Source organism: Argopecten irradians, chromosome 2, assembly GCF_041381155.1.
Source record: "Argopecten irradians isolate NY chromosome 2, Ai_NY, whole genome shotgun sequence".
Lineage (NCBI taxonomy): Eukaryota > Metazoa > Mollusca > Bivalvia > Pectinida > Pectinidae > Argopecten > Argopecten irradians.
Genome location: NC_091135.1, coordinates 48,514,403 through 48,538,341, shown reverse-complemented (window position 1 = coordinate 48,538,341; position 23,939 = coordinate 48,514,403). Strand labels below are relative to the sequence as shown.

Below are 23,939 nucleotides of genomic sequence, written 5' to 3'. Positions count from 1 at the left end.
AATGTGTGTTTAGACGCTAATAAGCTTTTCACAATCCAAAAACAAAAAGCAAGAGATGATTACGATTATAACAAGTAAAGATATTCAAAAGGAAGGTTAATATCATATTTTTTGAAACACGATTTGATCAATTTTACTATTCAGAGTGCCTTATAACTGATAGCTGTTTAAAACACTAATAGTACATGCTGTATTACATTTTTCACACGAAAAATTAAAAAATGATCAAAGCGATGCATAATAGTATAAATATTTTTGTAAGTGAGTTAAAGTAGTTATTGTAAATATTTCTCCCTATTCAGTTCAACTCATGTACGTAATGATAGTGCTTATGAAGTAAGAACTTGACCAAGTCTCATTAGTCAGATTTAGACCAACTTAGACCAAAATATTTTTACACAAATTCTCAACAGTTACAAAACTCATTCGCTTTAGGTATAGCACGAAGACACGTTTGAATCATTACGTCACGTCTACTGGTCAGCGATGAATTCTCCCCAAGTACTAGTTATCGCCATCACATGCGTATTTCTAGCCCACCATCATCAGATGGTGGGCTATTCAAATCGCCTTTCGTCCGTGGTCCGTCCGTCCTTCCGTCCTTCCGTCCGTCCGTTAACAATTCTTGTTACCGCTATTTCTCTAAAAGTACTGAAGGGATCTTTCTCAAATTTCATATGTAGGTTCCCCTAGGACCCTAGTTGTGCATATTGTATTTTGGGACTGATCGGTCAACAAGATGGCCGCCAGGCAGCCATCTTGGATTTTGATAGTTAAAGTTTGTTACCGCTATTTCTCAGAAAGTGCTGAAGGGATCTTTCTCAAATTTCATATGTAGGTTACCCTAGGACCCTAGTAGTGCATATTGCATTTTGGGACTGATCGGTCAACAAGATGGCCGACCAGCCGCCATCTTGGATTTTGATAGTTAAAGTTTGTTACGGCTAATTCTCAGAAAGTACTGAAGGGATCTTTCTCAAATTTCATATGTAGGTTCCCCTAGGACCCTAGTAGTGCATATTGCATTTTGGGACTGATCGGTCAACAAGATGGCCGCCAGGTAGCCATCTTGGATTTTGATAGTTAAAGTTTGTTACCGCTATTTCTCAGAAAGTACTGAAGGGATCTTTCTCAAATTTCATATGTAGGTTACCCTAGGACCCTAGTTGTGCATATTGCATTTTGGGACTGATCGGTCAACAAGATGGCCGACCAGCCGCCATCTTGGATTTTGATAGTTAAAGTTTGTTACGGCTAATTCTCAGAAAGTACTGAAGGGATCTTTCTCAAATTTCATATGTAGGTTCCCCTAGGACCCTAGTTGTGCATATTGCATTTTGGGACTGATCGGTCAACAAGATGGCCGACCAGCCGCCATCTTGGATTTTGATAGTTAAAGTTTGTTACGGCTAATTCTCAGAAAGTACTGAAGGGATTGTTCTCAAATTTCATATGTAGGTTCCCCTAGGACCCTAGTAGTGCATATTGCATTTTGGGACTGATCGGTCAACAAGATGGCCGCCAGGTAGCCATCTTGGATTTTGATAGTTAAAGTTTGTTACCGCTATTTCTCAGAAAGCACTGAAGGGATCTTTCTCAAATTTCATATGTAGGTTCCCCTAGGACCCCAGTTGTGCATATTGCATTTTGGGACTGATCGGTCAACAAGATGGCCGACCGGTGGCCATCTTGGATTTTGATAGATAAAGTTTGTTACCGCTATTTCTCAGAAAGCACTGAAGGGATCTTTCTCAAATTTCATATGTAGGTTCCCCTAGGACCCTAGTTGTGCATATTGCATTTTGGGACTGATCGGTCAACAAGATGGCCGACCAGCCGCCATCTTGGATTTTGATAGTTAAAGTTTGTTCAGCTAATTCTCAGAAAGTACTGAAGGGATTGTTCTCAAATTTCATATGTAGGTTCCCCTAGGACCCTAGTAGTGCATATTGCATTTTGGGACTGATCGGTCAACAAGATGGCCGACCAGCCGCCATCTTGGATTTTGATAGTTAAAGTTTGTTACGGCTATTTCTCAGAAAGCACAGAAGGGATCTTTCTCAAATTTCACATGTAGGTTCCCCTAGGACCCCAGTTGTGCATATTGCATTTTGGGACTGATCGGTCAACAAGATGGCCGCCAGGTAGCCATCTTGGATTTTGATAGTTAAAGTTTGTTACCGCTATTTCTCAGAAAGCACTGAAGGGATCTTTCTCAAATTTCATATGTAGGTTCCCCTAGGACCCCAGTTGTTGTGCATATTGCATTTTGGGACTGATCGGTCAACAAGATGGCCGACCGGTGGCCATCTTGGATTTTGATAGATAAAGTTTGTTACCGCTATTTCTCAGAAAGTACTGAAGGGATCTTTCTCAAATTTCATATGTAGGTTCCCCTAGGACCCTAGTTGTGCATATTGTATTTTGGGACTGATCGGTCAACAAGATGGCCGCCAGGCAGCCATCTTGGATTTTGATAGTTAAAGTTTGTTACCGCTATTTCTCAGAAAGTACTGAAGGGATCTTTCTCAAATTTCATATGTAGGTTCCCCTAGGACCCTAGTTGTGCATATTGCATTTTGGGACTGATCGGTCAACAAGATGGCCGACCAGCCGCCATCTTGGATTTTGATAGTTAAAGTTTGTTACGGCTAATTCTCAGAAAGTACTGAAGGGATTGTTCTCAAATTTCATATGTAGGTTCCCCTAGGACCCTAGTAGTGCATATTGCATTTTGGGACTGATCGGTCAACAAGATGGCCGCCAGGTAGCCATCTTGGATTTTGATAGTTAAAGTTTGTTACCGCTATTTCTCAGAAAGCACGGAAGGGATCTTTCTCAAATTTCATGTGTAGGTTCCCCTAGGACCCTAGTTGTGCATATTGTATTTTGGGACTGATCGGTCAACAAGATGGCCGCCAGGTAGCCATCTTGGATTTTGATAGTTAAAGTTTGTTACCGCTATTTCTCAGAAAGCACTGAAGGGATCTTTCTCAAATTTCATATGTAGGTTCCCCTAGGACCCCAGTTGTGCATATTGCATTTTGGGACTGATCGGTCAACAAGATGGCCGACCGGTGGCCATCTTGGATTTTGATAGATAAAGTTTGTTACCGCTATTTCTCAGAAAGTACTGAAGGGATCTTTCTCAAATTTCATATGTAGGTTCCCCTAGGACCCTAGTTGTGCATATTGCATTTTGGGACTGATCGGTCAACAAGATGGCCGACCAGCCGCCATCTTGGATTTTGATAGTTAAAGTTTGTTACGGCTAATTCTCAGAAAGTACTGAAGGGATTGTTCTCAAATTTCATATGTAGGTTCCCCTAGGACCCTAGTAGTGCATATTGCATTTTGGGACTGATCGGTCAACAAGATGGCCGCCAGGTAGCCATCTTGGATTTTGATAGTTAAAGTTTGTTACCGCTATTTCTCAGAAAGCACTGAAGGGATCTTTCTCAAATTTCATATGTAGGTTCCCCTAGGACCCCAGTTGTGCATATTGCATTTTGGGACTGATCGGTCAACAAGATGGCCGACCGGTGGCCATCTTGGATTTTGATAGATAAAGTTTGTTACCGCTATTTCTCAGAAAGTATTGAAGGGATTGTTCTCAAATTTCATATGTAGGTTCCTCTATGACCCTAGTTCTGCATATTACATTTTGGGACTGATCGGTCAACAAGATGGCCGACCAGCAGCCATCTTGGATTTTGATAGTTAAAGTTTGTTACCGCTATTTCTCAGAAAGTATTGAAGGGATTGTTCTCAAATTTCATATGTAGGTTCCCCTAGGACCCTAGTTCTGCCTATTGCATTTTGCGACCACCATCTTGGATTTTGATAGTTTAAAGTTTGAAAAGCAGAAAAAAGAAGTGTAAGTTTGAAAAGCAGAGAAAAGATCCCTCTTTCATTTGTCAGACATAGATCAATCTTTGGTGGGCGCCAAGATCCCTCTGGTTTCATTTTAAGCAACATTTTGTGCAAACCTGCATGCTAGCGTCTTCAATCAGAAGATGACTTTATTTACGAAAATTAGAATGTAACCATACAAAAGCACATGTATGTGATGGCGAGAACAGGTACTTGGTGAGAACTGGTCGCTGACCAGTAACGTGTCGACATTGCCTCTAATATTGTTGAATATCAAATGTACCAGAACCAGGTAAGTAGTATCTTCAATCTTTGTCTAGTGATGGATGTAAATTACTTGTATTCGGAATTGATTAACACTAATCCTCAATATTCGCTAAAACATCGGAGTATGAGACTGGAACCACCAATTCATTTTTTTCAAAAGTTTACCTCTGTCAAACCGATAAAGAGACTGGCATCAAAATTGAAAATGAGTGAATCTTCTCACAATAAAGAATGCTTATTTGTTATTTAACACCAAATGTTTCCTATCCATGTTTCAGTGCATTTATTCCTGATTCTGATGTTACACTTAAGATTGTGCCATGACCTTGGAGCCTGATCATTGGGATATTTTCAGTAAGTATACAAATAGACATCAGTCACTTGGATTGAAGCGTGTGTTTTCGTTATACCGTAGCGGTGTTTTAGCTAAAGCTATGAGAACTTCTATTACACTGGACAGAAAACAACAGTGATATAGGCGATTGTACTTGCTTGATAATTCCGTTGGCAAAAGGAGTTGCATGACCGCCCATGATCGATTTTTAAATTTTTGGTGGAAATGTAAATTTTAAACATGAACATTTTAGGGTAGACTCCAGTGATGTCTTTCTAATTCTGTTGCTCAGACGAAAAATTGAAAAAGTCGCTTTTGCTGTCAAACTTGGTATTTAGCATCTATTTGTGATAGAATGATATCGGGTACAGCCAAGTATTGTGGTATTTTCGGTAACAACAAAAACGTGATTGAAATGATTTGACTTTGAATTATGCCAGTTTAAAGGCCCAATGGGCTTTATATTTACCAGTGTCAAGGTATGAGGCGCTTTAGTCAAAATAATATTCTAATCAGGTTTTAAGCATTATAGACGCATGTGCTAAAATTCAATAAAAAATTTGGATTTTTATCTTCTATGCAACACCTCCTTTAAGAAAAACTATGAACATACAAATATCTCTTGAAATAAGCTACAGAAAATTAAACAATAATAATCTACAGAATCTGTAAATAGTTTTTCTACATCCACACCACATTTAAGGAAAATTCGTTGAAAAATGAGCCCGTGAAAATTGATGGACGATACGTATACATGTATGTCACAATTCATAGAATATTATATATAGTAAAATATGACGTCGTCCGGTCTCTGTAGGTGTGAGTGAGTAGTTTACTCATCAAATCATGTCACACAGAAGACAACAAAATATTAAGGTTTAATTTTAATTTATGTTGAGGTGCATGATTAACAAGTGAATATTTTCATCTGATGACTGAAATCATTTAATTATCTGGTCATAGAAAGTCTTTGTTTGAATGCAAGGCTGATGTCGGGTCCACACATTTTTATGGTGTCCTGGAAAAGACAAAATTATCTCACAATTAAATGGAGAAATGAGGTCCAATGCACTTTGATATAAGAGGCACATAGGCCTTAACGGTCCCCTGAGTTCAGATATAGAATGATGACATTTATAAACACTATATACTGGCCTTTGAAGTCTGTCAGTGATTTTACAAATTTGACTTTTTAATCTATGAAAAGTATGCTTCCATCAAACATTTGAACCCAAAAGAAGATTTTTTTCAAATTTTAGTCATTTTGATCCTGTTTGGCCCCGCCTCTCTGGTCCCCCAGGAGTCAGCGAGGACCGATATGGATGTTAAAAATGCTATATCTCTGCCTTAAAATTCTAATAAAGTTTGACTCATTTCCTATGAAAATTGAGCAAAAAATGTTCATAAATGTGTTTTTCCTATATAAACTAATGTAAACTTGACCCCCTCTCCAGGGGGAAACGTGAGACCCCAAGGTAATTTAATTCACAATTTTTATAAAACACCTTAAGACCTTTCCATCTACAAAAAGTATTTGATTGTACCCTTTCCAGAATTTTAGTTAATTTTTTGAAATTTTAGCCTAAAATTGCTTTATAAGTTTTGGAGAAGAAGTCGAAAATGTAAATTGTTTCAGGACATACAACATATGATGAATGACACGGACAAAAGGCAATTAGAATGGGTCACTTGAGACTTCGTCTCAGGTGACCTAAAAACTTTGTATGTACAGAATGATTGTTTTATTCTTGTTCCATTTAGGAGCCACCACAGACATTTTGGATTCTCAGACCTTTTCAAAATTACCATGACATCAGTATTCTCAAGAACCTCACATTTTCATTGAAATCAGACAATTTTAGGTCCTTATAGGCCCACTACCTTCCGAAACGGCTTTTAATTTTTAAAATGGGAATATAACGAGATCGGTAATTTTGTAGAGTCGCAAAAGTTATTAACTTACCGTTAATACTACACGTATCATCACCTTCTGAACAATTTGATTAAAATAAATAAAATTTCAATTTTCATAACGCGGGTCGTCTTATGTTTCCTGCCGTCGTCCTAAATACCACGCGGTAGTTGATTATCACTACGTCAGACTGCAAAACAGCGAAATTACTCTCCACTGTTATCATATATTATGCAGGAAATCTCGCATATGTTTGGTGTTGTAAACTCATCTTAGGCCATCGGTATATATTTTCTTTAATGTGTTATTAATGTTTTTAAGAAACCTTTATGTTTTGCTCCCGAAATGTAGTGGGCCTCTAAAGATCGTGGCGGCCAATTTGGATCTCTCAGGAAACATTCAAATACCTTTTGCACATCTACATACTGTCAGTAATTACCAAACTGTGCCTTAAGTTTCCAATAACACATCTACTGACCATATTTTCGTTTTCATGATCATTCACAGATTTTACACGCAAGGATCGGGTTTATAAGTAAACTCTGCCTCAAATATCCCTAGCTACATCTACCGCTCAAATTTCTTTGAGAGGGCGGAAACAAATTTTACTTAGAGAAACAGCATACCGGTAGAGGTATTTTTTGGCTTTCTGGACTTCCCGACATGTGTTACATTATTCCAACCTACCTTACTTTTGATCTGATTTATCTGCTCTTCAGTGGATAGCTTGATACGCTTTTTCACAAATTCTGCTAATTCCAGAATTTCTTGTATAGAGAGTACCTGTGAGTAAATGTGTGTAAAGACTTAGATTTCATAATAAACTATTCCAACCAAAATGGGTTGGAATAATAATCTTTATAATCATTCACATGTCGTTGCTTTTTTAGAGTTCTTTCATTACTAGTATATAGCCTCATACTAAAAAATTTAAGTGTGTAAATTAAGATGTCTTTTAATAAATAAAACAAGAAAAACCGAACGATAACAGTTTACAAAATGCAGATAAATTTGAATAATAAAATACCTTTGGTGTTTCAAATGCAAATCTTTGAAGTTCTTGACCTTGATCAAACATCTGAACTACATTTCCAAACATGGTGATGACACAGACCAGGCCATGATGTGTCTCAAGGATATCAGTTGTCTCAAGTTTGCACAAAAGTCTGTAAAGGGAAAAGTACATTTTACTCAAACTAAAATTGTCTTCAATATATAAATCAGCCTCCATATAGATACTGCATTTCATGACGAGAATAAAAATAAGCTGATTTTGTGATCAAACTGTGACAGCCGTTTTGATGAAATCAACTATATTAATCCAAAAATATACTCAGATATTTTACATGTTCACATGTTGATGTTACAGAATTGCTGGTAATATTTGTCAAATCATTGTGTTTAATAATGTACAATCGACTGTCCTACCACAGTTCATTACTGAAGTCAATGTGTAATGTTATGGCCTGATGTTGACAGTGACATACCTAAGCAGTGTGAAGTGTTCCAGCCTCTGTACCGGTCCTGAGGTATACAGAAGTTGATCTGTGGTAGGCTGGACAATCATGGGAAGTAACCATGGACACAGTTGTAAGACATGGCCACATGACTCCTGGAGAAGCTCGACCTACAAATAGGAAAATTAAAGGTGTGGACTGTACAATTTTAGATTCATCAGTGAAAGATTTTTAAAAAATTAAGAACTTGAAAGTCTTGCAGTTTTACTCTAACAGCGTTTACCCTTTTTCATTTTACAAATATGACTTGTTGAAAAGTTAACATGACATTTATGTTCCTGCCATCATATAGTAATGGGTGATAAGACTATCTCAAATCAATCAAATGATAAAATATTATTTAAAATCCTATTATTGATGATAATAGAAATTGATTCATATTAATACCTTCCCCTCATATCCACACAGGTGTGTATTCATCAGTTCAGCTAAAACCAGATGACAGTATACCGCTAAAATCTGTAAAATATTAAAACTCTATTAAATTTAGAATAAAAATGGATTATTTTATGAAAGTACAATCTTCCTCAGATATGATACCCATTACAGCGGCTTTTTGTACTATCTTAACCTATTTATAAGCTAAGACCAACATACTCACATCAACTTTAATATGGACAAAATTTGATTATTGTTCTCTCTCTCACTGTGTCCTAGTATATGATATTTTTCTTTACTAAATTAATCTAATGATATTCCACTAAAATATACACATGACCCCAGAACTCCACAGTGCATCGCAAAACAAAACCTGCACTCCTGGGGTGGAGTTGATCTCTGCAATAAATATATACCAAAATGGTGTTCCTGTCTATGTGTACACTCTTGTTTTAACAAGATGTTTTATATGTAATAAGTACTGGATACTTACCTCTACCCTAGAATCCTCCCCAGTAGAACAGATATCCCTCAGAAGGTCTTGTGGAATCTCCTCACTAAAAACAATTATAACTTATGGTCAGTATCAGGTATACTGCCCATATGGATTTCTATAACTATCAACCAAGAGGTGGAGGGCTAGTAGTAATGCAAGTTTAATGTGAATCAATTGGTTAGGCAAGGGTCAGTAGTGTTTTTGTTTTGGTAATATGTCTAGGTGTCTTATTTTCATAAGAGACACCATTACTAAAGAGTGAGCCACCTCCAGAATTTAATGGACAAGTGAGAAAACATGTGTGGCTTGTTATTGTTAGAAAGTGACAATGCATAAAAATTCTCCTATTCTTCTATAATTTTACAGAGAAAATCATGAAATGTTCCTCCAAGCAAACTTCAAAAACTACAAACATATTTTGAAGACAACACTTCCACATTAATTACATCAACACAATTTTCAGTGGAATAATTAACTTCTTACATGATTACCTTGTCAAAGTGAGAGAGTAAATGGCTGCTGCAATCATCCATGAGGTACTTTCTTCTGGAATTGGTTCTCTCTGTCCATCTAAATACCTGTATAAAAAGCACTGTGTGAAGACCGTGTGACCAACTTTCTTTCATGGCTAATTAATTTCCCAATTAAGATTATTTTTTGCAGATATAAGAAAAGTGAATCGCACGCTAAAGAAAATAGGTTAACGATATCTCTTATCAATTCCATACCTTTGGAGCCATTCAACAACTAATAGGAATGAGATGTCCTGTGTATGGTCAGTCTGTGTTGCTTTTATCACACCCGGGATGTGCGGGAGATGAACCTAGTAATAATCATGTACACATAAATTTGAGGTCTCTGCATAGTACAGTTATCTTCTCTTGAAACAAGAATCGATTATTGCATCAGTATTTGTAAAAGAGAGAAATGTTGTTTTCTCTGAAAAATAGGATGTTACACTCAAAAACACATATCATACCAATCAATAGCTAGACTCACCTGACCAGTGCTCGAATAGGACAGTGCTCGAAAAGTTAGAAACATTCTAAAAATATTTAATCATGTTAAAATCATAGCAAAACATCTCTTCTTAAAGAAAAATAGTACTTGCAATATGTTTTTGGTCTAAGTAACAAAAAAATGTTAATTTTTCAATTTTGATTATTTCCCACCCCGTTAAAACGCATGTTAATCCATGATTTCCGGTGTATTACCCAAAAAATAGTGGATTTTGTTTTTTGTCGAATATGAACAGGTTGTGGATCAAGAAAGTATTTTTTGTCATTTTGAGAAATTGATATCTAAAGAGACTAGAATAAGTAGAAAACTTGTCATAAATACAATGTTTGATTTTATTATTGGGGTGTTCAAGGACTGATCCCTTCTTACGCAATTTCCGCCATTTTGATAGTGATCTTTGACTCGCTGTCATAAACAAACAAAAACGTGAACTTATTTTTAATTTTGTTGAAAATATTCGCCAGAAGTCTTTCCTTAGTTAAAATGACACAAACTTCAACCATTGCTTACTATTTTAATTTTAACAGCCATTATCTGTGTTTTTGTTCGAGCACTGGTTAGGGTAGTCAAATGACGCAGCAGTTACTGAATTCTTTGTTTATTAATGGTTAATTCCAAACAATTTGTTCTCAGTTTTTGTTAATTGTTGAACGAACTTACCAATGCTGATATAGCCAGTATAGGAGCCTGTATAAAGACTTGGCTAACATCTGTATACTGTGCACAGTCAGACAAACCCTGGTAAATAGAGGGGAAAACTGTTAAAACTGCACCATATCGTCTTAAAAAGACAGTTTTGATCAGTACTATATGGCAGGAAACACAGTGGTATTGTACCTCGTCATGCCCCATGTAATGTATGTAACATATACTGTGTGATGAGATATTCAATCATCAGGATAAAAATATTTAAAGATGCTCCACCGTTGACAAATGGTATTTTTTCTCTATCACAAAAGGGGGCAGCCGAATAAGTATTTTTCTTCAGTTACAAAAGTTACTTACTTTACATCATTACCACCATTGAAAAGTTTGAGCTTCTAATTTTACTTCAAGATAAAAACATTCACAAGAGCTGTTTGAGAACAACAGCAAAGCTTCCCTCTGGAATTTCGTTAATTTAAATCAGGTTCCTTGTAATTTACCAGTATTATAAAATATTGTAATGTCATTACAAAACTTAACTTTTCAGCCCATTGGACCTCTTGAAATTCTCAAAATCCAGCATTTGGCTCCTTTAAATGATTTTCCACACCCATCACAACAATTATAATCCAAAATGAACAGAAGGTAGTGATCACAACATTTTAAGTTCAAGATTATTTTACATAAGATCATCATATTAACATTTCTATAATATTTACCTGTATGAGGTTATATTTATCTGTAAAAGATTATACTTACCTGTATGCAGTCAATTAAATTTACCTTAATGAGGAACTGAGTCACACTGAGAGGGAAATGGCCACCAGAACAGAGTCCATGTTTCTACGAAAAATCAATGTTATAAATATGTCTTTTTAGATTAAAACATAATGAGCCTACACTGAAAATCAACTTATTTTCAACTATACTTGACACTATTAAATTTAAAGGTATTTTGTAGACAAAACCAGTAATAAATGTTAAAGAATAGCCATGAAAGTCACAACCTTTGTAAAATATAACAATTGTAATCAGTTCTTAGTTGTCTAGCTAGACACTAAAATGTTTTCTGTCAACAGAAATAATCGCAGTGCTACAAAAGACAATATATTTTCTTACTTATATAAATGTAACAGCTAGTCAACCGAAAAATGAAATAAATTCAACTACTATTGAATCACTGCATGGATTGAATTTGTTCATATACCAAAATTGAGAGTTTCAAGAGAGAATTCTTTATAATCTTTTCTAGTTTTGACAAGAATACCTGCAGTAATTTGCAGATATACCAAGCTTTTGATTATTAAGCATTCCAGAGCATTAAGTTTAATGACATACCAGGTAATTGTTGATGACGTCACAGCTCACACTTAGTCCTGCATTGTTCAGCTTGTGGACATTATCACAATAGAACAGATGGGCAGGTAAACACATAGCTATACTGTAACATGAACGTATAAAATCATGTAAAAGTTGTTACTTTATTTGATGGAGTAATTATATAATTAAGTATCTTTGATATTCCAGGAGTTACTATAATTATCATTATATTCAGCCCCAGACTATATCATTATAAAACTGAAGGCAGTTCAAATATTACAGGCCTGTAAAAACTTTCTCTGAAGATTACAACGAGCAACATACAACATCATTTGATTGTTTTGATGCACAGCAAAGGACCAAACTACCTGTCTCATCTGTACACAGACCTTCAGTTTTGCTATGACATATTCCAGTGGTAGAGGATATAATGGCAGTAATAGTAACCCTTGGAATATCGACAATATGCAGTAAGATGCCCTGATCAATGCCCGGGACAATATACATTACTACCTATCTTAATTAACACATTCCTAAGTTTGACAATCTACACAATTGCTGTGAAAACATCTAACCTAATTTATGTTAACTTAGTTTGCACATGAACCGCTGCATTTTGTTTCCAGTATACCAGTATATTTTTTGACAGTGAGTCCTAATATAACAGCAATATTGTTTTTCTTTAAATTCCAAAGTGTCCTGATTATCAGGTAGAATATCGTGTTTTTCAATGTGATGAGTTTACATGACTTCTATTGTATATGTAGTCATCCTAAGATATACAGAAAGGAACATTTTGGTAATACAGGGAAACATTTATCTGCTGGCTATGAAGGAAAAACAATAAATGCTGTCTGAGACATAGGAATGATGTTAGCTTTTGAAATGTCTGCATTCTACTGGATTCTACAATATTAGATGTTATAATAGAAATAAACATTATGAATTCAACGACTAATATAATTGCATTTTAATATGCAGACAAAATCATATTGTACAAAATACGATGAAGGATTGTATCAAATCCTACCGTAAAAACTGATGCAGGACTGCCTCTGTTCCTAAACTGTCATTACTATGCTGCTGTAGTGACTTAGTAAGTTCCTGTAGTAGCCAGGGACTGTCACTATTCTGTTCATTTCCTGAAAGCAATGTCACCATTTCCTACAAAAAAAAATCCAAAAAAAATCAAAATTATAGCATATACCTTTATCCACATTCTCAGGAAGTTTAAGGTCATTTGGACCTGGATATACATTGATGGTTGTTCTATCTTATAAATTAAATCATCTTTAATAAACAACTTAGTTTTAAAGCATGGACCACCATGTAACTACCGGTAAATATAAGTATTTAGCTATCTTTTTGGTATCTATTGTCAATGTTTGGTTTATTTATTTTTACGTCCTATTAACAGCCAGGGTCATGTAAGGACGTGCCAGGTTTGTTGGTGGAGGAAAGCCGGAGTACCCGGAGAAAAACCACCGACCAGCGGTCAGTACCTGGCAACTGCCCCACATGGGATTCGAACCCGCATCCCAGAGGTGGAGGGCTTGTGGTAATATGTCGGGACATCTTAACCACTCGGCCACCGCGGCCCCATTTTTGTCAATGTAGATATCACAAAAAGATAGTTTATTAAGTTGGTCTATGCAATGTTTTTACATTTTTCAAAATTTCAAATATCTCTGAAAAAGGAGGAGGTATCTTATTCTCTTACCCCTGACAGGAATTCCGTAAATTGGGATATTTTTGCGTCAAAATAGGGCTGTTAAATCTTGGTGTGTTTAAATTTGGCGTATCTATGTACTCTGTGTCAAATTTTGGCGCATACTATCATAATGACGGATGATCACAAATCGACATGCTGAAGATCGATGCCATGGAATTACAATCCTCGCTAATTTGTGTTAACAAAACGACATGATCACCATCGAAGCCATATCAATACTTTTATTATATGTGTACAATATATGATTATTTGCAGCTCCTCTGTTCACAATCATCACCATGCAGTCGGCTGTATAAAGATAAAGAATTACACAACCTAAATATGAAGTCGGGAAATGTTAGATCCGGAATTTTAGCTCCCGATACCAATGTAGTGAAATTTTGGTGTGTTAAATCTTGGTGCTCTGGAGCCAAATAAGCCAAAATATGACCAAATCCAAAATCTATCTCAACCTACAGTAAAGACAAACTACACAAGATCTTTGCATAGGGTAAAAGAAAAAGAATCAATCCCCCACCCTCTTTTGGGTGAAACGGGAGATCTTAACCTTCGGGATAAGATTCTGGCTGTGCCAAGTGTTTGACAGCTGAAGATTCTTACCATAATTGGGATATTTTGGATGTGGTCATATTTTGGCTTTTGACATGAAAGTGCCAAAATTTAACACCAAAATTTGGCTACGTATTTATTTGTTTATATATAACGCTAAATTAGTGTTTCCCACAGAAAAAAAAGGGCATGGTGCTGGGTTTTGAAAAGGGCACCTTGACCGCGATAAATAACCATCAGAGGGGCACAAAGGTTATATCGACAACTTCCAATACATGGGGAAATCTTTAAAACTGTCTTGTTGTTTATTTAATTCTGGTTCAACTTAATATCATTTAAATGCTTTAAACTCTCTGAGTTGCTAAGTAATATCAGGACATCTATTTAATTATTCTGAGTGAAAAAAATGATTTTGAAAATTGTAATCTGCAGATCATATGATCATGACTATAATTGATTCACAAGAAAGATCTAAATTTCATTTATATTAATTAAAAGAATGGGAAAATTCAAAATGTATTCCTTTATTTCTATCATATTACCTTTATTTTAATATATATCTTTATTTAAATATTAAAAATACTGTATTGATTTGAATAATTTAATTCTATAAATTCTAAAAAAATAATACCATTTTCATTTTTAAAAACGTGAATATTAGTAAAATCCTGAAATTCAATACCTCCGGATCTACTATTACAATACACCCAAAATGGCGGCCATTACGATTGCAAATCTTGTGACATCCATCCGATATAGATAGGCCTATTAAACATTAAAAACGTGAGTAAATCATTTACAGTTGTAAGCAGTATTTGTTTTTGAAGTAATGCTCACTAGCTGTAGTCATAAAACTTATTGAAAGGCCAGCTGATTGTTTTCTAGGCTGCCGATCGGCTGCTTGACTTCAGCTTACGTAATACACAGACCTGAAAGTGACACCACAAGCCAAGGTTGAAATAGCCCAAGGCTGTTAATTAGAGCCACTGGGGTGTTGGTCAGGGGGTCAGGGAGTGGTCACACTTCTTTTGTTTACTTAATTATGAAGCCATTACCTGGTATTTGGTAGTTTAGTAGAAGTGTACTGGGGACAAACAGGGCACGGCGTTAGGTCATAGGGGCATGGCGTCAGGTAAAAAGGGCACGGCGCGGCGCCATGCGGGGCTGTGGGAAACACTATAAATACATCTACATGCCATCTTCTAGGTATGTGAACACCTACAAACTGGTAAATTACTCTATCACTTTACAAAAACAAACATTAAAATAATGCTACCTTCGTGATTCTTTCTTTTGTGTAAACATGCTTATATAATTAGATGTGTGACTATTAATCACTTCTATTGAAGACCAATATTTCAAAGGGTTGTCTTTGTATCGACAAGGCTTCAAAACTAAACACTAATCAGTTTTTCATTGTTGCGGGATCTATATGTATAGACAAAGTAAATCTTCATAATTGTTTTCTTTTATCAAATCAAGTTATGTGCCAAAAATTTACATGATATAGGGAAAGGCCAAATTTAAATGCACCAAATTTAACCACTCTATTTTGATACGAAAACGTCAAATTTTTCCAACGCCAAAATATCCAAATACACGGTATTCTGAGGGTTGAGATCTTCTGTCTCACCCGAAATAGAGTAAAAGATTCTATTATTCCAATCTAAATTATGAACACTATGCAAAGGATTACTGCCACCAAGTTTCATTAAAATCCATCAAGCAGTTTAAGAGGAGTAGTTGGTGAATCCTTGTGTCTACAGAAGGATAAACAGATGAATGGACAGACAACTTGACTCTAGTATATCCTTCTAACTTTATTGCTGGGTATTACAACTAACCTGAAGTAGATACATTAAATCTGCTTGTCCCCCGTAACCTGTCCTCCTGTCTCTCAGCTCACACTGACCACAGGTTGGTGTAGCCTCACGTACCCTGCTATAAATGAAAAAAACAAGTAGTTCATTAATGCTTTAATAGATATCAAATGGTGATAATTATAAGTGATGTTGCTTTAATTTCAAAATATTCTATTCAAAATTATCCCTACCATTTTTAGTGGTGAAACTTCATTAAAAGTTTACCTTTTGTGTTCTCTACCTTATAATATTTTTACCTAATGTTATGTGACAGCAAACTCTCCATTAGTACTGAGCAGGCCTCTCTACCACTCAGTTGTTCACTTCTAGATCCAGTATCCATCCTCTCGCACTTTGCTATTGTGACAAGGAACTTCTGATATATACACCAGCAATGGTACTCTCTCCTGTGAATATTAAACATTACTGGTAAATTGTTCTGAAATATGGAAACTGGAAACCTTCAATATAGTATAATTATAAACCAGTAAATACATTCCTTTGACAAAATTCTTGATTCACCAATACAGATGAGCATGTTCAAGATATGATTTTCTAGAGAATGTCCTTGATCTTATTTAAGGTTTCTATCTTTTGCTCTGAATTTATTATTAACTCAATAGATATGATTTATCTGTTGAGTTCTAATCTCAGTTATTTTTTTTCACAATATGGTAAAATTATAACTTTTAAAGGAAAACTATAATTATCATTTACCTTTCATAAAAACTGAGGATGTCAAAATTAGGGCATACAGTCATCTCCATGGTAACCCAATCCTTGAAGGACAACTGATCATAAAAATATCAAGATATTTAAGAACCAGCAAATTTCATAGCACATATCTTATCATTATATTTCAAGAAGTGTTTTATTGCTTTGCTGAAATAACATCACAACGTCAACTGTACATTCAACAACATGATCACAGTTTGCTCCTGAATGTTAATGCTGATCACATATAACCTAATAAGCATAACCAGCACTAATGACCAGATCTGTTCCTCAATATAAAATCTTTGCCTTGCCCTACCTGTATGTCCTGACAACACTCTGTGAACTTCTTAGAGCGGTAGATAATATGGGTCAGTCTAAATTCTCCGGATCCTCTGGGATTGTGATGATTTCTGGTCTCCGGCATCAGACGGCAGCACAAAAACATAAACTACAAAGGGAGTACAACAGACATAAACGGTCGTACAAACCATAATCACTTGTTATAACAGTTATCTTACAGTATCTATGATATGGCAGGATGACAAGGTAGCAGACATCAGTGATTTGATTACTCTTTATCCTTTTACAGCAATATAGCAAATTTGATGGATTGAAATTCAGTCTTAAGTCACAACTAACAGTTCTCAATGTTATAAGGTTTTGAAGGAAATTAGTTACAAGAGACAATACCAACCAGAGACACCAGTGACCTTGGTATGACATTCTCCTTCAAACTGACCAGTTGTGTACCATCCAGACAGCTAAATACACACTGCAAGTAGGCAGTGCTCAATCTGTGGGGTACAAGTTTACATTTCACCTATCTCGGGTTCAAATAAAGTACTTTTGGAGTAAAAGATATTATTTCATATAATTTCTGTTTGCAATTAATCATTTTAATAAGTAGAACTGAATTATTTTTGTATAGACTAGCTGCATTATTGGCACAAACAAGCTCTATATAGGCAAACAACATTACGGATTTGTGATTAGCATTTGAGTTCATAAATAACAAATAAGCTGGAGAATTTTAGTACATTTGATTTAGATGTGTTGAATCCTCTCCATGGTAAAATTTTCAATTCACAAGAATTCCACGGAATTGGATGGTTTGCCTGCACAGCACTTTTTTTAAAAACACCACAAATTATAGTTATTTGCAGTTGAAAAGATTGTTAATAATTAGGTGATGGTATCAAGTCCGGTAACTCTTGCAAATATTGACAGATTTTGACCAGTATCAAACCCATCTGAGATCTCATTGATATAAAGCAATAGACATACTTTGGTTGAAATCGGATCATTAATACAAAAGTTATTGAGCCGAAACCAAGGAATTATCGGTTTTTACTATTCTAAATCCTGTAACTCTTAAAAATTTGGCTAATATCAGATAATAAATATTTAAGTTATAACACGGAAACCAAGAAATTATCTGTTTTGACAATTTTTACGGTCCCGTAACAATTGCAAATATTAATGGATTTTTACCAGTATTGAACCAATCTGAGATCTCATTAATACAAAGCAACACACCAAGTTTGGTTGAAATCAGGCAATTAAAATTTATGGTATCGAGCGGAAACTATGGATTTATTTGTTTGGACAATTTCAAAGTCCTTTAACTCTTGCAAAGATCCTATTGATATAAAGCAATATACTGGTAGAAATTGGACAATAAATACTTAAGTTATCACATGGAAACCTTTCCCTGAACGCCGACGCCGGCATAGTGATATCTGTGTGTCGCCCTTGCGTTGCAGGCAACACAATTAAAATCCCACAGTCTTAACAAATGTTTCAACAGCTTACCTTAGCATGAACTGCATACAATCTGCTGACCATACTGACCCCTGTGACCATACAAGGTGTGAGAAGACTCCGGTCAGACTGACAGTTCCGCAAATCTGAACACATGCCTCACCAAACAAATCAGACAGGACACACATCTGACACATCATCATAGCAATACCCCCAATGTGGTGATCTTCTAGCTTAGAACCCTGGCAAATAGAAATAAATAAATACATCATCAATGGCCAATGACTCTTCATTTTTTATCTATAAAACAAAACAATAAGAAAGTCTGAGTGAATGAATGAATTAATGAACAAACGATTGGCTTTTATTCTTTTTTTTTTTTTAATCAAGCAGACAATAAAAAGAAGGTCTGACTGAATGAATGAAGGTTTCTCAGAACCCTAGATAACAGAAACAGAACTGGGAGATAAAAAGAATGAATGTAAGAGAATGAATGATTCTTTATTTAGAATCCTTTCAAACAGAAACAAAACACTGATTATGACATTAGATTATCTCATAATCCTAACAAATGTTTCTGCCAAAAATGACTGTAAAAGAAAAAACTGATGACTAGATGAATGAACTCACAGTCTCCATGGTGAGCTTCCATATACGGGTGTACAGAGCTTTGTGTAGGGTCGGGAACTCTCCAGCCACACTGACCAGCTGTGTACCCCAGTTCAGGTCTGGCTGGTCTGTCTGAAAACTGTGACTGGTCAGTCTACATACAGCATTCAGTAACATATCTACCACCTACAATGAAACAAATGAAAATAAGTTATCTCTTCACTGTCAGTAAAGCAACTAACTGTAGTTTCCAGGTAAAACAAGTAACTCTTTCTATCGGACTAAAAATCAAGTACAATACAGTATGAACAAACCATACCCTGAAATCTTGATAATAAGCCTGAATTGAAAAAAGCCAGTCTTGAAATTAAGCCTTGGATTCCTTGCAGGGTATCAGATATTGACGAAGACGTACTGTTATCAAATACCACAAAACAGCACTAGAGATAGTTCACATGGTGGGTAAACCAGCAATACAAACAAAATATGTTTTTCTGACCAAGAAGCTTTCTTACCTTGACATGAGTTAAAGACAGATGTGGTGAATGGATGTTGATGGTGACCACATCCCTGAGTGGAGACTGATTACATTCCTCGTTTAGTACAACAGACAACTTTTCTCTTAGGATGGCCATTAGTTCTGGCTCTGTATAGTAAAGGATATTACAGCATAAGATACAAAACTAGAAGTGACAGCGAAAGTTTTGTTTCTCCATATCAAATAAAATACCTGTTTTATTTCATTTCACAGAAAATACCTGTTTCATATCTTATTACCACAAAAAAATACCTGTTTCATTTCACAGAAAATACCTGTTTCATATCACAAAAAATACCTGTTTCATTTCATTTATTACTTGATAACCAGGCCTCTGCTAAAATTACAGTTACAGCCCTAATATAGTCACATATAAACCCGTCATAACCTTGCACCATATGTTAATACCTTTGAGACTGTGGTGTTGAGAAGCAGGTCCAAGAGTTACTTTATCTATCAACTGATCAAGTCTGTGGTCAAGTTGTTCTAATGGATCCATTACCATTTCAGTGATATCATCCTCTTCATCCTCCGGAAAAACATCTGTATTGTAGGTAAACAACTGGATTTATAATACTCAGTTAACGAAAAACACATGTTGTCCAATAACATGAAATATCCCACTCCTGAGGATCTTCAGCTAAGCAAATTACTTTAAACTTGATAAATCTTACAGCCTATGAGAATTTCCAGTCATGAAAACGCCAATCAAAAGAATGAATGTGTATTACCAGGTATGGCAAATTGTAGGAAATAAAATTTCTCTCACTGTCATAATGCAATTCATATTGTAAATTTATATCAGCCAACTTTGGAAGTTGACATCCTGCTGATGAAAGCCTTTTACCTTGTAATAGTTTATTAGCCTCCTGACGACAAGCTGTCATATAGGCAGAGTACATATTGACAGGAATCTTTTCTATTCTACAACAAAGTATTATCTTAGTGGTCACAAATATCAAAATAAAAGTAATTTTTTTCTGTCTGAGTGCTTTTATGATGAGGGAAAATGTATTTGGAAGGAAAAAAAGACACACCATAATGTGTCTATAATAGGTCTACACAAATCATTTACACATAAAAGTGTTACAAGCAAAACTAAAACTGCCATCCAAGAAGCCAATTTACCCAAACTTTATCCTTTGAAATAATTGACAAAGAATAAGTTCTAAAAATATCTTTGAAAAATACCGTCAATTCATCCAATACAAAGAGAAGATTAGTTACATCGGTTGGTGACTGACCTTTTGAGCATGTCAATAAATCTCATTCTCACATCGGGTATATCTGGAAGCTAAACGAAAAGAAATCACTGAATTATACAGCAGTTACATATATATACAATGTATCCTGTATTAGCATATTAGAGTTGGATACCCTTGCAAGTAGGTATTGATTGTTTCGTCATGTTTTTGTGAGCGAAATATCACATTTGTCTGTGAAAACAGCGTAATTTTTGCCAAAGGATGACGTCACAATCAATGCCTACCAACAGGGGATCATCATTCTGTCACACCCAAAGACAAAATGGTTATGAGAAGAAGTTGTTTGAATGAAAAGTTTATGCTCGCCGCACGACGACGTCAGATGACCTCATAAAAGTTACACAACAAGAGTTTAATATTTATGATACAGTTTTCAATTCATGGCATATTACTTTAACTTACCGGTCTTGGTTTGAGCAAAGCTGGCATGAATCTTCCAATGAAGTAAGGCTTTCGGAAAATACTACGAGAAAAAGTCCAAACATAAAGTGGTATTCAAACATGAAAACATATACTATAGGACTCTTTCATATGTGGATATGAAGGATAGGGATAAATGCTGATCACTATTTTTTCTTCTGTCCTCTTTTTACTGACTCCAGACACTTTATTGCTGACATTGCTAATCATTTCAATCATATCTCTTCTAAACTATTGACATCTGGTGATATCCAATTATCTATTGAAGAGAATCAATTCATCCTTTCTAATGCGAATAATTATATCTCTGCCACTAACAGATTCAATTAATCCTAGCTATCCTGTTAAATTTGTTATTTAGTTATATATTTACTATAAATATACTTATTTATGAATATCATATGCTAATCTTCTTGATGTAATTTTAATCTTATATCTTTATTCAATCTGAGTAAAGCTACAATATGTGTGTAAGTGTGTGTATGTGTGTGAGAGAGGGGTATGTATGTGATTGTTTATATGTATATATTCACTTACAATAATCCTGTAATATTGTCCATCTATGTATATAAATATGTATTCAATGTAACCTCCGGGACGGGAGAAGACTTATATAGGCTTGCCTGTTGTCAGATCCCTTTAATATTTGTTATTAATAAAATATGTTGAAATAAAATGATAGGGATATTCTACCCGAGGGTCACAAAATGTAGTAAAACCCGAGGCTTGCCGAGGGTTTTGTAACATTTTGTGATCCAAAGGGTAGAATATCCCTATCCTTCATATCAACGTATGAAAGAGTATTTTTCTCTCATACCTCGACGTTTTATTGCAATTTTACTACTATAATTTTCTGCCATTTTGAAATAAATTCGGAAGAAAAAAACCGCCACTGAAAGTCAATTCTCCATGCATGAAAATATGCGTATAACTTTCAATGCAAATCCCATGTTCGTATCTTTTAAAGTAAATCCAGCCTACTTTCAGAAAAAAAATTGCACTGAGAAAATAGTAATTTTGTTGACGCTATAACGTCACGAGGCTTTATTGAATGGGTAGTCATGCAATACAGCTTCAGTCGATATGAGTGTATTGCCCTGGACTAGCCAGTATTACGTGTGTAGGTATGAGAGAAAAACTGTTCTAAAACTGTCTTACAAAATAGAAAATAACTTCCAAACACCTCAGGAAATAATTTTATTGAGACTGAATGCCTGTTTTGTCATTTACTCACACATTTTACATTCAGAGTTCAAAGAAAACTCTCTTTAAATTACACCATTTAACACACTTGTAGTTCCCAATCTATACTTTAAAATATAATATCATAAACATAATTGACATTTAATGTGTACAATTATGAAAAAACAAATTTGATTCAAGTCATAATTGGAAAATGGCAATCATATTACATTACAATTACCTGGCCTCCATAACAGATGAAGGGATTTTGTTCGTCCCTTCAAAAGCAGACAGTGCTAGCTGTACATCCTTCTCAGTCTGTTCCAAGATCTGTTTAATATCAAAGGTATATCATAGGTCACAAAAATTATTCTTACTTATTTATGGTCAAAGGTATTGTGTGCATAAGCAAACTGGAATTGGGGATGGGGAGGAGGCAACTAGGTGTTGAATTTCCATTTGCTTGGGACTGAAACTACATATAACTTTACCAACCAAAAACGGAATTATGAGCTCATAATTCTCCTATAACTCCTCTTCGTGTAGTGATATGCTACTGGAATGAAAAACCCCCAATTGTTTTATGTTATTCGCAACAAAATTTTTAGCTATGATTTTAAAATGTTGAATATCCTAAAGATGTGACATATTGATTGAAATTTTGAAAGTGTAATGATGATTTTATGTTTATTTCCATGAAATTATTTTTTTACTACGAATGACATCGGAGGTACTTATGACTTCACAAGAAGAGGCTCCACTGACAGGAGTAGCAGGGAATTTGATTTGGTAATAGTGACGAGAATGTTCATTACTGGTTGGCTTCAATCACAACATGTGATATTCAATTTGTCTGCAATGCTAGGAGAATTATAGGACCATAAATCCCCCAAGAAGATATCTTAATCACTTATAAACCGGTAGTATTATAATACTAGGACACCAATTAGAGCCTAGAGGTAGAATGTCACACATCTGGTGTGTGGCATTAGTATTCTATAATAGTAGAATAACATAGAGCATTTGTCCCATGCTGCCTTTTTAATATAAAAATACATATGTATAAGGTGTGTAAGGAATCCACTAAAAGAGAACTTACATAGGCATTCCCTGTTCTTGTTTTTCAAATTTTTTTCTTATAAATGAAAACATATAAATGGATTAGATAACAGGCTAAATCTATCAAGAAATATTTTCCATAGTGGTTTAAATACATACATTAATTACCGTAAATATATTGACTGTTGTTCTATCTCTTCATAGTTATATGTGTTGAGATTCAAAGGAATGCCCTTACCTTCCCCTTATCTTCCTCCTGTCTATCACAGGTTAGGTCTATAGGATCCTGTTATGAAAGAAGCCAAAAATCAACCATAGTCAATTAAATAATCAATGTCTAAATATATATTTGATTTCAATATTGTCTGTAAAATTACATATATTATATATATGATTTTGAGATGTACATGTATGTATCCACAGGGAGGGGGCTATTAAATCAAACAATTTAATAAAAATATTTTGAAATGTAGGTATTGATTG

At 35.1% G+C, this 23,939-nt stretch overlaps 1 protein-coding gene across 2 annotated transcripts in view; it reads right to left on the bottom strand.

Moving 5' to 3' along the window:
- Nucleotides 1-5,345: 5,345 nt before the first annotated feature.
- The window catches only part of LOC138315767 (Fanconi anemia group A protein-like), a 33,534-nt gene continuing 14,940 nt past the window's right edge, over nt 5,346-23,939 (bottom strand). For both annotated transcript variants that reach the window (XM_069257016.1, XM_069257017.1), the window contains 26 exons: nt 23,695-23,742; nt 22,639-22,727; nt 21,198-21,258; nt 20,775-20,824; nt 20,378-20,454; nt 19,939-20,073; nt 19,508-19,638; nt 19,014-19,178; nt 18,435-18,625; nt 17,317-17,416; nt 16,939-17,070; nt 16,623-16,696; nt 16,163-16,312; nt 15,888-15,984; nt 12,793-12,926; nt 11,781-11,883; nt 11,226-11,285; nt 10,458-10,535; nt 9,506-9,600; nt 9,269-9,355; nt 8,775-8,838; nt 8,291-8,362; nt 7,874-8,013; nt 7,414-7,552; nt 7,074-7,169; nt 5,346-5,492 (listed from right to left, as the gene is read on the bottom strand). In XM_069257016.1, coding sequence (XP_069113117.1) covers nt 5,424-5,492; nt 7,074-7,169; nt 7,414-7,552; nt 7,874-8,013; nt 8,291-8,362; nt 8,775-8,838; nt 9,269-9,355; nt 9,506-9,600; nt 10,458-10,535; nt 11,226-11,285; nt 11,781-11,883; nt 12,793-12,926; nt 15,888-15,984; nt 16,163-16,312; nt 16,623-16,696; nt 16,939-17,070; nt 17,317-17,416; nt 18,435-18,625; nt 19,014-19,178; nt 19,508-19,638; nt 19,939-20,073; nt 20,378-20,454; nt 20,775-20,824; nt 21,198-21,258; nt 22,639-22,727; nt 23,695-23,742 — 2,637 coding nt within the window. In that variant the 3' untranslated portion in view covers nt 5,346-5,423. The remainder of the gene's footprint in view (nt 5,493-7,073; nt 7,170-7,413; nt 7,553-7,873; nt 8,014-8,290; nt 8,363-8,774; nt 8,839-9,268; nt 9,356-9,505; nt 9,601-10,457; nt 10,536-11,225; nt 11,286-11,780; nt 11,884-12,792; nt 12,927-15,887; nt 15,985-16,162; nt 16,313-16,622; nt 16,697-16,938; nt 17,071-17,316; nt 17,417-18,434; nt 18,626-19,013; nt 19,179-19,507; nt 19,639-19,938; nt 20,074-20,377; nt 20,455-20,774; nt 20,825-21,197; nt 21,259-22,638; nt 22,728-23,694; nt 23,743-23,939) is intronic.